This window comes from Betta splendens, chromosome 8 (genome assembly GCF_900634795.4).
Source record: "Betta splendens chromosome 8, fBetSpl5.4, whole genome shotgun sequence".
NCBI lineage: Eukaryota > Metazoa > Chordata > Actinopteri > Anabantiformes > Osphronemidae > Betta > Betta splendens.
This window is the reverse complement of record NC_040888.2, coordinates 4,753,390-4,772,493: the sequence shown is the minus strand read 5'-3', so window position 1 is coordinate 4,772,493 and position 19,104 is coordinate 4,753,390. Positions and strand designations below refer to the sequence as shown.

Genomic DNA, 19,104 nt, shown 5'->3' with positions numbered 1-19,104 from the left:
ACAGCCAATGGGAGAACCCCGAAATACATCAATACACAGACAGCTCTACTCTACAGAAATTATGAATAAGGAGTTTTTTTTTTTAATTGTACTTAGGTGAGTCACCTCTTGTACAGTACAGTTCCTATGGTGACTGAAAATAAAGTGGCTACTATGAATGTACAGCATCCCCTGGTTGTTCAGACAGTAAATGTGAGGCTACTCGACAGAAAGACAGGTGTTTACTGTATCCACACTAATATAGAGAAACCAGTTAGATACTTAATAAAGACCTTTCCTCTGCAATGGCACTACTTTATTGTTTCTAGACGTTCGTCCAGGTAGTTGCTTCTCGCCAATGCAACGCTGTCACGCATCCAGAGGATCCGGTCATTAAAGCATTTGGACACAATCTAGGCTGCACATTGCTTGGCCCCGGAGTTAATTACGTTGCGGATCTTTTCACTGCGACTCTGTAACTCGACTCTGCCGACACACATGACACTTGCTTTGGTGCAAAGACCGCATTTGTCGGTGAAAAAGGGATGGAAGTGAAACGAGAGTCCAAAAGAGCCCGTTGTCTAGAGCTGCTTAAGTCCTGATGAACCAGCCTTCGTTTCCCACCAGCAGGAGAGTAAATTAAAGGAGGTAATGCTGGTTTGTGGCAACTGTTCATTTATGTGAATGGGTTTTCACATTAGACTGACTCAGAGCCTATAAGCACAGGGGAGCATTAAACCTCAGCCAGGCTCAGTCCACATCACTTAAAGCTCTAAACAAACACTGACTTGCTCTCTGGGCAGTGACGACTCTGCTGACTTTCAGCCGGCCTCACTCTGCGTCTCTGAAGCACTAAACGAATATGGATCTAAAACATCTTGTCTTCACTTTCCCACCAGGTCATCCAATTCTGCTGGATGGTACATGAGCAAGGGGTCCTCGACTGGACGGGGTTCAAAGCCCCTTCTCATCCCTCTTCAGTGGAGAAGAGAACTTTAACTGTGGTCAAAGAAGCAGCTTAATCTGAAGGTCTCCTCCACAAGCGCCAAGCGCCCCCCCCCCCCCACACACACACACATTTAGTAACATGCCGACACATTCAGGGGCTCGGAAAGTCAACAAGTCATCAAAAGTAAGACCACAAATTACAGCCTCTAAATGCCTGTTCTGTGTTTTCATACAGACACAGAATGGAAGACTTGTGAAGATAGCCTCAGGTGTGTGTGCTTCTACTATGGGTCTGTTTAGACGGTAAACCTTATATTAGCTTAGTTAAAATGTAGATGAAAATGCTCACATTGAGGTTGTCCAGTAAGAGTTTACGTCAGCTGTAAGCGCTTTGTGTGTTTGTATTATGACTTTGTTATGTTAGCACAAATATACAAAGGTAAGTTTACCTTGGCATTGGAATCCCTGTTTTCCAAATCCCCTGTAAAAAAAAACGGCATACGTGTTAAATTGTTTTATTCTGCCACAGTAATAAATATGTTGTTTTACAGCTTCTCAGTCCAAATGATAAACTAGTAGCTTGAGGGGCGGTATTTTTTAGTTTATTATCTAATGTAAACAATCTTTTTGACGAACCACAGAAGCGTCTCGGAGGATCATAGCCTCATTCTAACGGAGAAGTGACTGAATTGCTGCCCAGGCAGGTGTGGATGTGCGACGCTTACCATATGAAGTCTGTGCAGTGGCTGCAGAACGTCGGCTGCTTGAAAAACCTCGCAATGAATTTGTGGTTTTTCACTTCGTGCACATTTTTCTGCCGCAAAGCACCTTTGCGGGCGAATCGGTTCCCGACCCCAGCTGAGTCATTATAGTGCAAAAGATGGTCAGCCATAATAGAAAAAAAAATAAAGAAAAAAAAAACTACACAGCCACAACTTGGTGCCGGTCCGGACGATTTCAGCAAGGTTGTCGTCTGCTCACAGCTCTTGACAAGTGCTGCTGGAGAGCTCCTTCAGCAGAGCGCACGCCTCCCCTCTGCCCGGACCACAGCTGAGCGCGTCTTTTTCATTCAAAGTGACGTTGGACAAATACGCCTTCGGGTACAGTGGGAATATTTCGTTTCACGGCGCGCAATTAACGTCATAAAGGAGTACGTTGGGGTATTTGTGTAGTAAGAAACAAACAACCCCGTTTATATTATGATTATTAGTTTATGTTGTTGGGAAATTTGTTTTGAAATTAGCGAATATGAAGAACATTTTGTGCACATTAGTGGTTATGTACGTGCGCGGCCAATGATATACGTATGTTACGTATAAGATATGCTTTCAAATAGTATGCATTACAGTATATATCATTTTATATTGTCTATTATATGTATATTAATTATTCGACCACAGTTGGAAAAAATTACATTACAAAAGACAATTATACATTTTGTACAGAACTGTATAAAAATCGATGCTTTGCTGTTACTGTTCAATCACTTGATGAAATACTCCGGATAAAGAAGATACGAGGAGCACTTGAATGTGACATGTCCCTCCATGCATCGCGGCTCTTCTCACAAACTGTGTTGTGTTGCGCCATCGTGTGGATAACTAAAAAAAAGCGTTTCTGCGTTCCCGCACTTAATTTGTGTGTTTAGCACACTTTTTCCTGCATTTAAAATTGCAATTTTGATTAAAATGCAAATAAAGAGATATGATCCAAAGAAGTCAAAGTACAAATCATTTTGTAGGTATTAAAAATAAACTTGTTGATGTACAGCAAGGAGGGGAACGTGTTACTATGGCAACGAAGCGACGCCGCGACGTAGCCCGTAGCCGGATGTGGCGTCGCGTGTGCGCTGCAAAGTTTGAACCCTTTTGAGCGGCGAAATCAGTGCTAAAGGTAGGTTCCCGGTAAAAAGACATTCTTTACACAACACAGGACATTTCAACGCTTATCTGAACCCAAAGGCGTTAAAAAGCTGTAGCGTTAGAACCTTTTAGCTTGACTAGCGTTAGCTAGTTGCTAATGTTTACGCATCGACATCAGCTTGTTTCATAGCCTCCACTGAATAGCTTGTAAAACGACAGTCTAGCTAGTTTAATAGCAGTACTAGTTAGATTTAGTAGGTAAGTAGTTATTTTGTTTCATTCGGATAACGTCAGCAGCATTTTAACAGCCGTTTAAAGCCACTAAGGCAGATGTTGGTTTGTGAATGCTTAGTTTATCGTTACCCGTCTTCGGATGCATTGAAGACACCATGAGTAAACATGAGGACGCGTGGGAAAGGCTGGACACGGAGTTTGACCACTTTCTGCTGGACATGAAGCCATATGTTCTGAAACACTCCGACAAGGCAGGTGAGACATCACGAATCTCTGTCCACGTTACCGAGTGGATTTGCAGCATCCCTAACCTACATAAACAGTGAGTTTGCAAAGCTGAAGCCCAGTTCCCCCCTGTCACTGTTGTCAGAACGCCAGCGATGTGCCATGTGGATAAAAAAGCTGTGTGACCCGGCAACCTGTGGTTCAGATCTGATGGGTCGTAGGAACCGTAACATATATGCCCGCTTGCTCCTTCAAATGCTCAAAAGAGGGGTCCTGGAGGGGCCTTTCACCAACAAACCACAGCCCGGCAGCCTTAACACACTCCCAGCCTACATGGTAAGAGTAGCTGCCTCACTGACATCCTGTAACTACACAGTGTTTGTATTAACAGAATCTTTGGAGAAGAAACCCCTTAAAATGCATTTGAATCTAATGGACTGTATTAGCAACTCATTCAGTATCATTACACTGGATTGCATGGATGGCATATGCCCATAATTACCCATCTGCATTACACATGTCGTTTTTATTAAAATTTCCAGTCAATCTACTTTGATGAACCACTGAGTGGTCGGTTTGAGGAGCGCGGCAGCACAGACCTGCCTGACTGGGTTACAGGAGAGTTGGGTGGCCACGCCGACGACAGTTTGACTGAAGGTCTGCTGAAGGACAGAGCTAGTACCACACAACGTCCAGCTCGTCAACGGTACGTCCACACCGTGTCACACTGTATCACGGCTGCATGTCAATGTGACAATTCAGTATTAATACCATGCTTACGGAATATTAAATGTGCCTGCTTAATATTGTTTGCATGCATTTTTGTTTCGGTTTTATAGAGAGGAATATTATTACATTATTTAGTGTCATGACCAGCACAAAGAGTGTTAATTTGGTTTCCATCAGTCTTTTAAGCCCCTTGGCTCCACATGGGCATGAGCAAACTGAAGGTGGAAGTTGTAGTTTCATTCTTACAACTCTGACAGGCTTTGTCGTGACTGAATGTTGGACTCACAAACCATAATATCAGTCACTGCAAAAGAGGTTTGAAATGTCATTTTTAATTTGAGTCACTTTGTTTTGAGTTTTATAAACTCCTTTTAAATCATATCAGTGCAGATGTGGAAAATCTTACGTGCCACCATCTGGCAACGACAACTTGAAATGAACTCATGTTATGATATATATTACCAATGACGGACAATTTCTGAATAAGGATTCATTGCATAGAATTATGTTCTATCACACATAGTTTCTTCGAAAACGAAACTCCCTTTGTCTGCTGTTGACGCCTCTGATGAGAAGTCTTTGGAACATATATAGAAGATTCTGAGTATAGAGCATAAGATATTTATCCAAGCATTCTCTTTTAAAGCCCTTTTATCAGATTGAAAACACTGAACTTGGCAGTGAAGCCAGATACACACGGCATTCATGACTGATGGCCCATCATATTTGCTCAACAGCGCTATCTGAAAAACTGAAGACATTGCCAAGTTCTTGCATCAGTCTGCTTGAGCTGTCCATTCTGACTTTTCAAAGAGAGACACTTCAAAATAGCATGGGAGTAGGAGGAACCCCTCACATTCTCTACTCATATTTTTGTTCCTCACCTCTTTACAGTTTTCCAGTTGTTCAACCTGAGGTCTAAACTCCACAAAGGAGCAAGGAAAGCACAGAACCACATTTGGCAGCTCATTATATTTCACTCTGTCTCACAGTTTCATTTTTCAGCATCATGTAAGTGCCTCAAAATAAAAAAAAAATATACAGTGTGTACTTTAGGTTTACCTGAGTGAGGTACACATACACAAACAGATCTTGAATGAATAAGATGACTGCATTTGCAGTTCAGTGGCTTGACAAAGTGATGATAGTAATGGCTCTGCATTTTTCTTCCCACTTAATGAGGATGCAGTAAAAAGAGCCAATATGCACCAAACCCAGGTTACTTTGTAAGAATGTTGTCATATTTATTCACATTTTACTATCAGGCATTGTAATATAATAATTACAAATACTACTTTGTCATTGTTAGTGTCTCACCAGGAAAAAAAATTAATCAATTCTTTAGAACATTTTGTTGCCAGACACATTTTAACTTTTGAAATTAGGTGCTTTACATAAATGAATCGTCTTGAATGACCCAAGCCATGATAGATTTCAATTTTATGTATTAAGAGGTACATGTTTTTTAAACACGCCCTATAAGACGCAAACTCTCTGCTATAGAGTTTTTGTGGGGCCCAGACTGCTGAGTAACATGGTGTTTGATTGATAAGACCACGAGGAACGCTCAGATCACAGGCTAACGTCCTGATGGAGAAAATTAGCCAGGCCAAGAGTCCTTTTATGTGTCGCTCTCATTTAGATAAGATTAAATGGAAGGAACTCGTCTGACTCCCTCTCTATGATGTGGCAACGTTTGATCTCTGTCTCACCAGCCATTAGTCAGGTGATGGGCAGGGCTCCTTTTAGCTTGTGAAACTGTTGCGTCCAATTAAAGTTTCAACATCTAAAGGCAAACTTTGGATAGTTTTTCTGCAGTTTTGAGAGGTTACAGCGGTCTCACACGGATGTGGGTGTGCTGTAATATCTCCATCTGTGTGACAAATACATCATCCAACCACAGTTGTCCGAAATGCGGTGAGCAGATTCCACATTTATTTCTACTATTCATGTGCTACTTTAAGTTTAGCCACAAGATGGAGCCACTGCTTTGTATATGACACTAAATCAAATAGAGGAATTCTGTGGGAAAGCTAAAACACGTATTGAGGGTCAAGGGATCATACAAAGCAGCTTTGGTGATTATGTTCACTCCATTATCTCCTCTGCCACTTCAGATTCAAAGGAGAGGAACAATGACGAATGAAGAAGTGACAGAAGCGGAGTTAACTTTGACAGAGTATTCTTTGTGTCAGGTTCAGTGTCAGGTTCGGTGCTGAAGTGCAGGTGAAGCTTGTGTGGTTTTGGCCTGTTCTCCTGTTTGTGCTCTGTCCTCGTGTCTTCTTCTTCATGTTTTCTATTCTCAATGCTTCTGCCTTCCATCTGTGTGCCTTCTACCCACATGTGAAAACTTTTAGCCTACACCCCGCCTTCTCTCTCTTTCTTTATTGTGTGACAATAACATTGTCCTTGCAGTTGCGGGACTTGGCTGTTGATGTTGGTATAAACTCCTCACCTTTCCCTCATAGGACACATTATTTCAACTGATCATGCCTCCAGGTGTTGTTGGGTGATGGAGGAGGGTGTAGGGGCAGAGGGACGTTTGTGTCCTGAGATCAGACTGCGTTCCTGCTGTTGCCCGAGGCTGAGACCTGGGCACGTTGGCTCTGCACCTGGAGGTCAGAATGGATGTCAGGCTGCTTTAATCAGCCAAGCTGCCGCTTCTGAGGGTCTGCATGGTGTTCTCATTTTCTCTTTTTCTTTCCCTTTGTGTGTGAGTGTGTGTGTGTGTGTGTCTGTGTCCATGTGCACGTGGAAAACTCTGGCTTGACTTGCCATGGCTTTGATCTCTGGGCCTCAGACTCCAGACACATCTGATTCAATTATCTTCATCCACCTGTTGACTTAGAGGCCCAAGATTGCAAAACTTGGCCCCCCATCCATGTTTCATAGCTCTGTGTGTTTGTGCGTGTGCATATAGGTGTGTGTGTGTCTGCGTGCACTAACTGGTGAGAGAAAATGAACTATAGGGTCTATTACTATATGAAAACTAAACCTTTGCAAGACTGATGATTAAAGGGTTTTTTTAGAACATTTTTAGTCCATGTGAAATGTATAATATCGTCACAGGGCTAATGTCTTATGAATATTGCACCGGTCTCTTATTTGTGTTTTGGAAGTGGAATGGAAGAAGATATGAGCTACAAAGTTGACTCTGGCTGCACAGATACTTCCTGTTCTGTATGCAGCAGGTAGAAACCTCATGGTGATAGTGTTTTCCTGTGAGATTACACTGTCTGTGACAGGAGAGGTTCAAAATTCTTAACCTAGAATGCAACAAAAAGCCCACTTAAAAACGAAAACCCATATGCTCAAAATGTCTAGTGTAAGACAGTTCCTTTTGATGTCACACATCTTCCTGCCTATCCTGACATCTTCATTCAGTTAGCATTAATGGGCCATTAGTGCCTTCTGTGTGTACTCCTAATGAGACTGTGAGCTTAGTTATTCCTTTGAGGGGGTGCACGCGCCTGCTTGCAAGGATGAGAGGGGAGAAGCGCGCATCTTTGTGTGCCAATGAATATAAGCAGTTTCCCTGTGAATCTGCTGGTTTAAACCTTGATGGACACGATGAGGGACTATGATTGAAGTTATATGTTTATAAAAAGATTGCACAGCCTGTAGACTGGTGCCCTGTGGGCTGTGCATGGAAACAGACTGATGTATAGCAGAGACGTTTATTGTTCAGATTGGATGAAATGCAGACCACAAACCATGCAACCAGTGCCAGATGTTGATGTGTGTAAATAGCAAGGCAGGCTGCCTACGCAAGCACATTCACATTCACATGCAAAGAGAGCGACGAGAGCAGACTCCAGAGGCTTGTACACGCAGCCAATGGAAGTTAACCTTGCCCTCTCTTTCTCCCTCCCCTCTGTCCTGTCTCACTTTTCTCTTCCAGGAGAAGGCTGTACGAGGAGAACACTCAATCACGACCCGCGGCCTCCAGTCCACTCAAACAGTCACCCAGACATGATGCCAGAAGGGTTAGTCCATCACTGCACTTGACTGTCAACCACACCTTTATACATTCCTGGCAGAATGCTCCTAAGATTCAACAAGTACATTTTTCTTTAGAGTTATAGTGCAAGGTAGCTTTGATGATGGTTTGAAATAGCAAATCTGCTTGTCCAAAAAAACGGTACCAGCTCTGTAGAGCATTTTGTGTTGATTTTAGAGCTATTCATTATAGTTTGTCATGTACGTTATGCAGAGGTATGCAAGTAAACAGACATTTTATCATCACAACTGTTGCTACGTTTGTGGCCGCAAATATGCGAGGATGTTCATATCAGAGTTAAACACAATGCATTGAATTCCTGGTGCAATGCACGCACTGCAACACCCTGCTCTGAACAAGCAGTGACCTCCATGCTCTGAATTCCTAGATATCAAAATGAAATGTTTATTCTGTTTGTTTGAGGGCGAGGCTCTGAAACCCTAATGCTTTTTTAATCAAAAGGAGAATTTAATCCTGAGCTGTACTGTTCAGCCTTTTCTCTATCAGTGCAGTTCCACTGAGGAACACCCAAGGTCCACACTCACACCAGATTCTAATCAAATTCAATAACATCTCTACTTCCTCACACCCTTAACTTTATTAGATATTTCCCCTCATTCATACCTTTCCTTCCAAATCTCTCTTGAGTAAAATGATCTTCTATCAACAGAACCTCTGGAAATGTTTGAATTATGCTGTATAAAACAAATCCAGAAGTCTATTCTAACAAAAGGCTGGGAAAAGCAAGACTGACAGGCAGCATAGCTGCACATGCCCTTCTGGTGGAATTTATTGTGTGGCGGAAATGATGTGGAACTGCCAAACATCTGGATTACTGTATGTGAGAGGGAGCAAGGGGTGGAGAGATGGAGATAACGAGGGAGTGAAACACTGGTATAGAAGCAGAACATATGTGGGTGTACTGTACATCTGAAAGCTAAAGAATCATTCTGTTGCCAAAAAAAGAATTATACTGTGTCACAATAATAACCTGCATTGCTTTCTGCTGTTCTCTTCCTCAGGCCAAACTGCCAATCAAAGCGCTGTCAGAAATCTCTCTCGTAATTTATATCTCCCAAACTCCCTCTCCCAACTTCCATTGTTCATTCCTGTTTTCCCTCCTCTCTTCTTCTTTAGGTGGATGGGGGGCTGGGAGCAGATTTATCTGCCGATGACAGTGACCTGGAGGCGCGTCTCAACAGCTGGAACCTGGGGGTGAGTCCAGGGGCATGCCTTGAGGTTCTGGGTTACATGAAGCTATCAGCACGCTGCGGTTTATCTGCAGCGACAGGTGTCCCAAATGTTGGCGCGCACCAGTAAATCTAAATCAGCGGTGCAGTAATGTCGTGTGAGTGGGGCTTACACACTGCTGACAAAAAGCTAAAATAAATCCCTAGCATCCGTTGAATCCACCTATTTGGTGCTACTGTAGGGTGTGATGATAGGATGTGGAGCTGGAGAAGGACTGTGTAAACTGAACATCTGAAGATGTGTGCACCTTATCTTTTGTAGGTAGGTTACTAGGCCAGGGTTTGATAAGCACTCTGCCCTCATGTCTCTTATTCTCTTATTCCTTATCTCCTCACCTGCATGACCCTCAGCCTCACCATTTTCTTTTTTGGCTTTGTTGCTTGTCATCTGTGCGAAATTACCTCGCATTATGTGCGCACTGATGCTTTTGACATTGCAGCCCCTTTTTTTTAGTCTGCTGGAATTCTGACGTCCTGTCCGTCCAGCTTTTTCTGCCTCTGCCTCTCTTTTATGGCGCTCCTGTAATCTGAGGCATCTATCAGCAGACGTAAAACTGTGCACTCCTCCGCTCACCACTCCTGTGTGTTGAGATGCTGATAAGAGGCACTGCTTGGCATCACTCCCCCAAGCCTGCATCTTTCAAATCAACAGATGTTCCTTCACACCACCACATATAAACCCTCTTTAGGTTTACAAAGGTTTTATAGATGCACTGCTTCAAAGCACTCGTCTGCTACAAAATCTTAGCACAGCCGGGCGTCACTCTTTGCACCTCTTTAACTTTGCGTTAGACGTTCTGAGTCAGTCCAGGTTGGTTTGTCAGTCCGCATTGTGAGGCCATGCAGGACTAAGTAGATGAAATTGTGTGAATGCACTAGTTTTACAGTACAGAAGGTAAATTGGCCATCTAGTGTGTGGTTAGATGGCTTTGCTTATGGCTTACTCAACTTTAGTTCAAAATTAGGAAGCCATCAATCACAGAGTGTTTGTTTGGCTGGAAAGCTGGACCCTGTGATGTGGAATGTCGCTCTTCTTTAGCTTCCGTCCACGTCAGGCTCCAATGACACAGGACGCAGTGCCAGCTGCGAGGCCAGACCAACATTTGCTCAGCGGAGCATGTGTGTGGGCAGGCGGAGAAGAGCAGGCGAACACACACAGAAAGGGCACAGGCGTCCCCATGCAGGTCCAAGTTTAGTGCTGCATGGTGCCAGCTTTATACCACAGCGTCTACATGTCTTTGTTGCCCTGTGGGCCACACTCAGTCAAATCCGATGACTGGCTGTCTGAGTATAAAAAGAAATGGCTAGGCTGTAGTTTAGACGTGTGCTGATTGATTCTTCACCTGGGAAATATGGATTTTGACGCGCACGTAATGGAGCAGTGCAGTGGGGGTCTGTTCTTGCGGATGTCTCGTTCGATGTTATGCATGTGACAATAAATGTAATTTCAGCGAAGCCGGATGCCTCCTTTTGTTAAGGGATTATGGCATGTCGGCTGAGAAAATATCTGACTTGTTTTTACCTGCATCGCCGGCTTAGTCAGGAGGCAAGAGCTACCTTCATCTGCTTCACCTGTCACCGGCTCACCCTGAAGCAACAGATTGTGACTCTATACTGTATGTGTAGAACAGCTGCAGCCATGTTAGTCCAGAGCTCAGAGGATCTTTCAGATCCTGTTCTCCCATCTCTCATTCATTCTGGATTAACGTTATTGTGCCACCTCACAACATTAAATCCTTTTTTTGCCACTGAATAAGTCCTCCACCGCTATCCTCCCCCTCTTCCTCCTCTTCATCCTTATTCCCATATTGAAGAGATTAGTAGCAGACCTGTTTATTGGGCGTCATTGCAGTGCTCTCCAGAGTCAGCTATTTTCTTTTTCATAGTCCCTGATCTGGCTGCTACTTGGCAGCTCGTTCAGACAGCCCCGGAACTTGAGAACCAAACGCTGTATCTCAGCGTGAGTTCACAAGAAAGTAATGAGGTCATAAACACACGTCAGATAGTGGCAACACAGTGGTGACAAGATGGATTTCTCTCACAGTTTTTGTCACTGGTGTGATGCTGAGCTGTGTTGATGTGATGCCACACACTTACTTGGACTGTGACCCTTTTACTTTAAGGTGGTTTAGCTTGGTCCTTTTTCCATTTCTCGTGTTTTCTGTTATGCTCAAAGAACATTCCATGTTAGTGTTTGGTAAGAATGTGGACGCATTATTTCCTCCTCTGAGAGTAAACGGACAAGGGATGGCTTACAGATTAGAGGCCCTAAGTGTTGACAAAGGACTCTGTTGGGACAGCAAAGAAGACCTCAGAGCGGAAACAGCCAGCCGCACATACAATGCTTAAACCAGCTTAATGCATTCTGTCTTTGTAAACACACGAGTTGACAGAAGAAACTCAGCCACAGCACCAAGCTTTGATGTGCTTCCACATTGTTTATGAGAAACTGAGGGTGGAGGTTAGGTTCTGGTAGCAATAAGGCTTTGTTAGGAGAGCAGGACATGAAATAGAGTGTAAGCTTATTTTTTTCTTTCAGATTGAAAACCCGAGGTATTTGCGAGAAAAGCCCTTTCCATTGTCTCCGGTAAGTTGTCAGGGGTCGTCTTGTGTATTATATACTCATAAGTGCTTCTTTGAACTTTACAGTCAATTTAGCAAACTGCAGTATTTAATTGAACTTTTGAACTTTATTTATTTCTTTGTAGATTTTCAAGTCAAGCTATGGGAGAAAAAACACTATAGCAGATGACCAGGGCCCACTGCTTGTACAGAACAAGGAGGTATGCAGCGAAGTTAACTGAATAAATCCATTTTTGCATATCCAGCCTATGTGAGGTACTTCCCTAATATTGACTCCAGTAAGCCTGAAATCCTTGCTGCTCAATATTCAGTACAATCGGTATTTGTGTCTAAGCATGTTTACAACTCACTGCTTTATGGCATTAGGTGCCCCCAAAGCCTTGTACAGAACACGCATCCTTGTGCAACGTTTTCATTGTTTAAATAGCCAAGACAAGCGTTCCTCTAAGAAGACATAAATAATGATGACAGTTCTTCCCTTATGTAGATTTAAGCTGAAAATCCTATTCTGAACGCGTTCTTTGAAGTCCCCTCCGTACCTCCCTGCCACCGCAGAACCGCCACTCGTTCTCCCCCTATCGTCCGCTTTTACTCGCCCTGTTAAATATAAAACTGAGCATGACTTGGCTGTAATAGATGTGGCTTTTCATGTCGGCTCGAGGGAAGCACTCCAGTCAGTCAGATCGGCTTCACCAGGAGATGGCAGAGAAAGCAGGGAGAAAGGAGCGGATAGGGAGAGGCATAAAGAGAAGTGATGGACAAGAATAGTCTTGCTTATTGACCTGTCATAACAAAGATTGTGACTGCTGAAGGAGGATTCACATGCACAGACTCACACTTGTGTGTGTGTATATATCCACCAAGTCAGGCAGTATACCTGTAGGCTGATATCGAATGTAGCAGCACCAATCCAAAAACATTAAAGCAGCGTCCCATGCTGTTTGATCCTGCTTCAGACTGGCTGACGGACTCCATACGAGGGTGCGTAGTGGGAATATAAATGTATCTTGTCTCAAAGGACCCACCCATATGCCAGCGTACACTGAATTACAATCAACAGTGATGCAGTCCATTCTGATGGCTTCTAACTAATCAAATTGTCTGAAGCCTATAAAGGTATATTATTTATACCACGTTTGATCCCTTTTGAAACAGCATAGGTGTTTGCATTACATTAATGGTTTCTTAGACTATTGCTCTTTAAATTTTCATATAGTCTGTCTGATTCCTTGTATTATGATCTAATAGCGGTGAGGGTTGCAGTTATTTATATTGTTGCACAGGAGAAGCGGGACGCAGCTGTAACCACACAGAGGAACATTCCACATACTGTACTGACTTTCTCCAATCACCAAACTCCAACAGTCACGTTAAGCCTTCCTGTAGAACCTTGGAAGCCTCGTCCAACCCAACGGACGCAAGGCTGTCTGGGCCCACTCTCGGAAATCTCATTGACATCACTTCCTTTTAACACCCAAAGCCTGGTTCAGATTTACCCAGGTTTAAAGCATTATACACACCGCATGTCAGTAAACCAGTGGTAGCTTAATGAAGAGCTCAGCTTTCACCCTCCCACTAAGATTGACCAATGAGTGACAGCTGAGAAACTTCCCCACAAACTACCATTGCTCTGAGTCATTTAGCTTGTACAGTGCCTTATTTACGGGCAAGTTGTGTGAAATGTCAGGCAGGAGCAGCACCTGCTGATCCTAGATTCAATTAAATGATGCCTGATGAGTCAGTCTTAGCCCTAGGCCTGAGTCCTGTGATTACAGGATACACACAGTCTGTCTTTCAGTTCATGTTCTGTTTCCAACTACTCTCTCGGTACTTGACCTGAGAGATTGTTGGCAACGGGAGCAGCGTGGTAGAAGAGTGTGTTAATGTCAAGCAGTCACACTCTAATGGCCACGAGCCCCTGACTGGGGATCAGATCTTTTACTTTTCAGTGCCATGATGATACAGTCTCTCTAATCTGCGGATCCACTGGGATGGAGCTGGAGCTCTGTGCCTGTGATTTAGAGGGCCATAGCCATCTTATCTCATCGTTTTTCAAAGTTAAAAAGAGAAAACTAGTGAGGCTTAGTAGTTTAAAGGGGACCAGTTCTGTAGTTTGACTTTCATGATATTGCTTTAGGCTGAAAGACACAAGGGGCCATCTGTATTCTGTAATGATGAAGTTAGTACGTATTTCAGGCATTTCTGTTTTCTGTCCTTCCTTCTTTCATTCATATCAGCAATTTCGAATAAGAATTTGTTTACTTTCTGTGTTTCCTCTAAAACTATGAAATTATATTTTTTTCCACGTCAGACCTTTTATCCTGGCTTTCTATCTGGACAGTCAGCAGTAAATTAACTTCTTGTTGGAGTGTGGAAATGGCATCTATCTGCTTCTCAGTAGATAGCAGGCGGCTGCATACTGACTATCCGAGAGCATCTGTGTTTACTGGAGATGAAAGACTCACCAGGACATTGTACATTTCAGGGAAGACGAAGGAGCTGCACAAACACAACCTTGCTTTGTGCAGCCCAAACAGTTAGCAGGCTATCTTTGCACACATCCACCTGAGGAAAAGGCCTTGACCCCATGTTGGGTTTTTTTAGGGGAAAAAGCAACTGTTTCCATCTTGTACTCACATTCCCACCGTCTTACCCCTCCCACTCCGTCTTCCCTCCCTTACAACCTCCCATCCTTTCAAGAGCGAAGTGTCAAAAAACATGGCATCTTACAGCACTCGCTACAAGTCTAAAGAAGAGAAGACGGGGAAAAAAGCTGTACCACCCAGTCGGGCTGATTGAAGGCGTCTAGAAGCCTTAGGTGTACGACATTCCTCCTCCTCCTTTCTTCACCGACACTTTTATAAACAAGTTTCAAACGCCCCTGATCTAGTTTGACAAACTTTCTCCAAAGAGGATTTGAAGAGAGGATGAGAAAGTGACACCCCCACGTGTGCTTTTTGTTTTTTTTTCTCTTCTCTTTTTGGGGGGTACCGGCAGAATCAGGTCTCCACTTACTCGTCTGCTTTTCAATCACTGCCATCTGTCTCGCTCACTATCTCTTCTACTTTCTTTTGTCTCTTCCTGCTTTCTTCTCTGAGAGGTCTCCTGTGGTCCCCTCAATTGCACAAGAAATAGTTGTGAATCAAGAGAAAAGAGTGAATAAAGAGACAGAATTATGAAGGATACAGTTCAGAAATGTAGCTAAAGTGCCATAATGACAAAGATTGAAGGTAACTGTTTTAGTTGGATTTTTTGTTATCTTAACTCTAATACTTGTTTTAATCAACTCAGGGCTTTAGGTTTTATAGATTCCACTAATATGATGCAAAAGACACAATCATAAATTTCCTTTTAGCCGGTCTGAGTTTATTAGAATCATTCCATATTCATATGCAACCACTCTGACTTTGAGTCACTTAATACAGTTGCTTTGATTTGAACCAAGCGAAGGTCAAATGTGGTTTGACTGTGCCAAGTAACGTCGTGGGAATTTTCTACTAAATTATTATGATGACTTGAACAAACAAGAGCTAACCACTAACACATTCACACACACAACCTTCAAAGGGAGAGAAGTGTCACCCTGCCCTGGGGTTGATTAACACATCAACACAGACAGTGACTAAACATGAGCAGCTACATCAAAGCAAATGTCCAGTCATCAAACACAAGATTCTGTTTTTGTTTCCATGTTGGGTATTTCCCTATTCTGAGTTTGGAAGCAAAAACAAGCTCATGCATTCATTTGCACAAAGGCCTGAGGAAAACATGTTATTTCAGGAAGTGCATGTGATGTTTAACTGACCAAATATGGACAGTAAAAAGGGTCAGAAACTGGGTTAAAACATGAAGTTGGATAATTGTGATCCATTAATACAATTCCGTTTTAAAGTTTAGGTCTTGGAGGTTGTATTTTACAGACACTGGGATGTTTTATTCTGATCCTACAGAGTTGAAATGGAAGCTGCATTATCATATGTAAAGGTAAAGGTCATTTAGGGATTGTCTTAATTTAAATACAATACCTATTAGACCATCGTTACTATAGACAACTATTTAAACATGAGCTATGTATCGAACTGATTCCAGTCTGGCTTCAAACATTGTCACAGCACTCAAGCTTTACTGAGAATGGTGTTAAATGAGATGTGTGTAAATACTGACCTGGGGACGTCAGCCTTGGTGTTGCTTGATCTTTGTGCAATGCTCCGGTGGACTATTTAAAAATACTTTTTGGCAGTGGAAAGTGGAAAAAGTGGGTGGGATTATGAGACGCTGTGTGGAGTTTGCTCAGATCAGTGGTGATCATGAATCTGGGCAGATCAGCCATGACATGTTGTGTCCAGGGTTTCATCTACTGTAGGTCAAGTCATACATGGCTGATAAGAACGGTCACAGACAACCCTTGGATTTTCTCAAGTAACTTCTGTTCCTTAGACTCTATCAGGCCAACATTAAGTAAATGCCCAGCTGCAATTTGATTTCCTCCAATTTAAACCAAGACAGAAATCACTGTAAGTGAAGAATGAAACTACTGCCCAACCTGATTGCAGCGCTGTGAGGACCCAATGTTCGGAAATCCAGCCAGGCTATCAAGGCCATAATTTAATCACCGCCATCATCTCATTTAGCAAGTATCAGAGGTCTCATGCAAGATTCAGAGGCCTCATTCAGCAGGGTGGGGCATTATCCTGGTAAAATGCTGCTGGCTCAGCTTTAACAGCATCCTATCAAACCCTGACTAGTGGCCCCACTAGACACTGGCTACCTATAGAATACATTCCTCAGTGCTGCTGCTAGCTTATAAATTAATATATATTTCTGCCAGCTGGTAGACACTGAAGCCATAATTTTATTATTACTACTTGTGATATAATATATTTTTGTATAATTGCTGTTAATGTTCCAGTGCTCTTTATTGGGTGTAAAGCATGTTAATTGTCTTTGTTGTATCTAAATAAGCTATATAAATAGCTGTTTTGCCTTGCGGTGTGTGTATAGTGATGAAGTACACTCAAGCACTCAGACTTCCACTTTGTAGTGCTTACTATAGAGTGACTGAAGATTGTATCACAAACATAAACACACCAACCCACACCCAGTCGCGCACATCTCAGCTTCATGTGTTTGAAGCTCTGCGCTCGAATAAATGTTTTAAATGTTAATGTGGGTTATTTCATCATCAGCTGTGCTTGTGTGCAAGACGGGACGCACTTTCATCCATATGCACGCTTTCCTTTTACTCTGTCGCTCAATATGGTGGATATATTTTAGGTTTCAGGACAAAGACGTCGATGTTTAACTTTCTAGAACAAAATGTTGTTGCCTGGTAATAAAAATGTTTCATCCTCGGAGCATATGTTTCTGTTTGCCAAGTTCATAATAAATATTAAAAAACGAAATCCCTGGTGAGTGAAAATAGTTCATATACGTATAAACATTTTGTTTTTATTTTTTTGTGCGTTTCCAGGTTGAGATGAAGATCAAAGTACTGGAGGCTAAGCACCAGGAGGAGAAACTGAAGATGCAGCAGAGACATGATGTCGACGTTGAGAAAGTAAGGATCAAAGCAAGTCTTTAGTGGCGAACGTTTGTGAAGTTATTAGATTTATAATATTGTAACGTGAGAAACCCATTGTAGCTGGTAATCACACATTTAGAAGAAACATTCAGTTGTGTTGAGTAGTTTCTAAGGCACATCTCACATCAGTTTGAGCATCTTTTGACTTTGCATTCCGACCACGGTTGAATAACATTCTGAAAAACAACTGCATCTTGCTGGTTGGACTTGGACATTTTGTCTGATGATTTATTTTATATTGAGAGAGAAAACATGAAGTGTTTCACAGGCGTAGAGAAGCGGCAGCATATGAAAAGCAGTTAACCTGTGTTACGATGCCCGTCATCAACTCTTAATTCCAGTTGGTGACTAATGAAAAGGAAAGGAGCGCGTCTCTCCTCCTCTCATCGCTCTATCCTGCAAATAATCATGTCTTCAAAGCTCTTTGTCAGCTGGTGAAAATAGCAGTAGAGCCGGTTTACTTCACTCTAGGTGCCCATCAGTTAGGCGGCAGATCAAGCACCTGGGATCTGTCACGTCCTCAGTATGACTTTCCTTTGCTGCCACAGAAGCTTTTAATAAAACAGAGAAAAACACTCCACTTTTCTTTCCACTTTAAGATGCTCATGGTGTCTTTGTGTTTGACAAGAGACAGCATGACAGGTAGCTCACTTATACCCTCCCTCTCCGTACTCGCTCACTCTCTCTTGCTCTTTAACTACACACAGATTGCAAATAATGTCTGATTGAATTTCCCGTTAATTTTACCCACAATTTCCTTTAATGGCCTCACAGGACAATGATTGTGGCGTGCTCTCTGATGAGCCTGATAGAGGGTGGGAAAGTTAGGTTTCATTTTAATTAGTCTCCTTATGAATAATGCATGAGCTGCTGAAAGGCTACTGGTCATTGTCCCTCTACTTGAAATGAAGACTGTAATGAGAGAATGGCAGAGTGTTGTATGCTAATGGTTGAAGATCAGTACCATGTGTAATTGTGAAACATTTAGTAATTATGGCCTTTTGCTTAACATGCAAATGATCTGAGATCAGCAGGAGACCACAGGGTATCCTAGAAACCCAATATTTAAATGGCTGTATTTAGTTTTAAGAGACCACATTTTTCTTTCTTTTGTATTTACATGTAAAAAAGCAAGTATTCAAAGTATACTCTTATTTTGACAGCAGATTTGGAGCTGTTTTGTTTTCCAGTCCCCTTTATGATTCGCCTATGCTGTTGGTTAAAGCTGTGGAACAGCCGGGTTGGAATGCCTCTGTATTACTGTTGGATGGAGTATAAAAGGATAAAATAGGCTCCGTAAAAGCTATTATTTCCTACAATCTAGTCCACTTTTCTCGGACCCGACCCCGCGCCATTGCCTCGTTTGGTGGACCCCTAAAAAGACAACAATCTATCAGGGATGGTGAAATGGGATGGTGTGAACTTTGCTCCAGCTAGCCCAGTCTCCTTTGATCTACCCTGTCCTATTCACAGAGGGGATAACAGACTCGGCTACTGAGTGCACTTAGGCAGATCCTGTTGCCACAAAGAAAACATGTTATGGGGTTTTGAAGCAATTTGTGATAGAAAAAAATATATAACTTCAGTCTGAAAATTGTAGCATCTATTTTTTTGGACCTATTTGTTCATGATGCTTTGTTAATTAAATAAGAAATAGTAATAGTAAATCTTACATATATCAAACATTTAAACTCGATAACACAGTCTTTTCTT

General features: G+C 42.5%; 2 protein-coding genes across 9 annotated transcripts in view; one reads left to right on the top strand and one right to left on the bottom strand.

Annotated features, from left to right (window-relative positions):
- Window positions 1-1,990, bottom strand: part of prkcab (protein kinase C, alpha, b) — a 50,736-nt gene extending 48,746 nt beyond the window's left edge. For both annotated transcript variants that reach the window (XM_029159095.3, XM_029159096.3), the window contains exons 1-2: window positions 1,653-1,990; window positions 1,377-1,408 (exon numbers count right to left, since the gene is read on the bottom strand). In XM_029159095.3, coding sequence (XP_029014928.1) covers window positions 1,377-1,408; window positions 1,653-1,819 — 199 coding nt within the window. In that variant the 5' untranslated portion in view covers window positions 1,820-1,990. The remainder of the gene's footprint in view (window positions 1-1,376; window positions 1,409-1,652) is intronic.
- A 648-nt stretch (window positions 1,991-2,638) lies between these two features.
- Window positions 2,639-19,104, top strand: part of cep112 (centrosomal protein 112) — a 70,405-nt gene continuing 53,939 nt past the window's right edge. For 3 of the 7 annotated variants that reach the window (XM_029159071.3, XM_029159068.3, XM_029159076.3), the window contains exons 1-9: window positions 2,666-2,820; window positions 3,142-3,278; window positions 3,394-3,584; window positions 3,791-3,954; window positions 7,879-7,963; window positions 9,115-9,192; window positions 11,767-11,814; window positions 11,936-12,010; window positions 17,281-17,367. In XM_029159071.3, the coding sequence (XP_029014904.1) occupies window positions 3,179-3,278; window positions 3,394-3,584; window positions 3,791-3,954; window positions 7,879-7,963; window positions 9,115-9,192; window positions 11,767-11,814; window positions 11,936-12,010; window positions 17,281-17,367 (828 nt within the window). In that variant the 5' untranslated portion in view covers window positions 2,666-2,820; window positions 3,142-3,178. Of the gene's footprint in view, window positions 2,821-3,141; window positions 3,279-3,393; window positions 3,585-3,790; window positions 3,955-7,878; window positions 7,964-9,114; window positions 9,193-11,766; window positions 11,815-11,935; window positions 12,011-17,280; window positions 17,368-19,104 lie in introns of all 7 variants that reach the window. The other 4 variants (XM_055511019.1, XM_029159074.3, XM_029159070.3 and 1 more) reach the window with 4 other exon arrangements.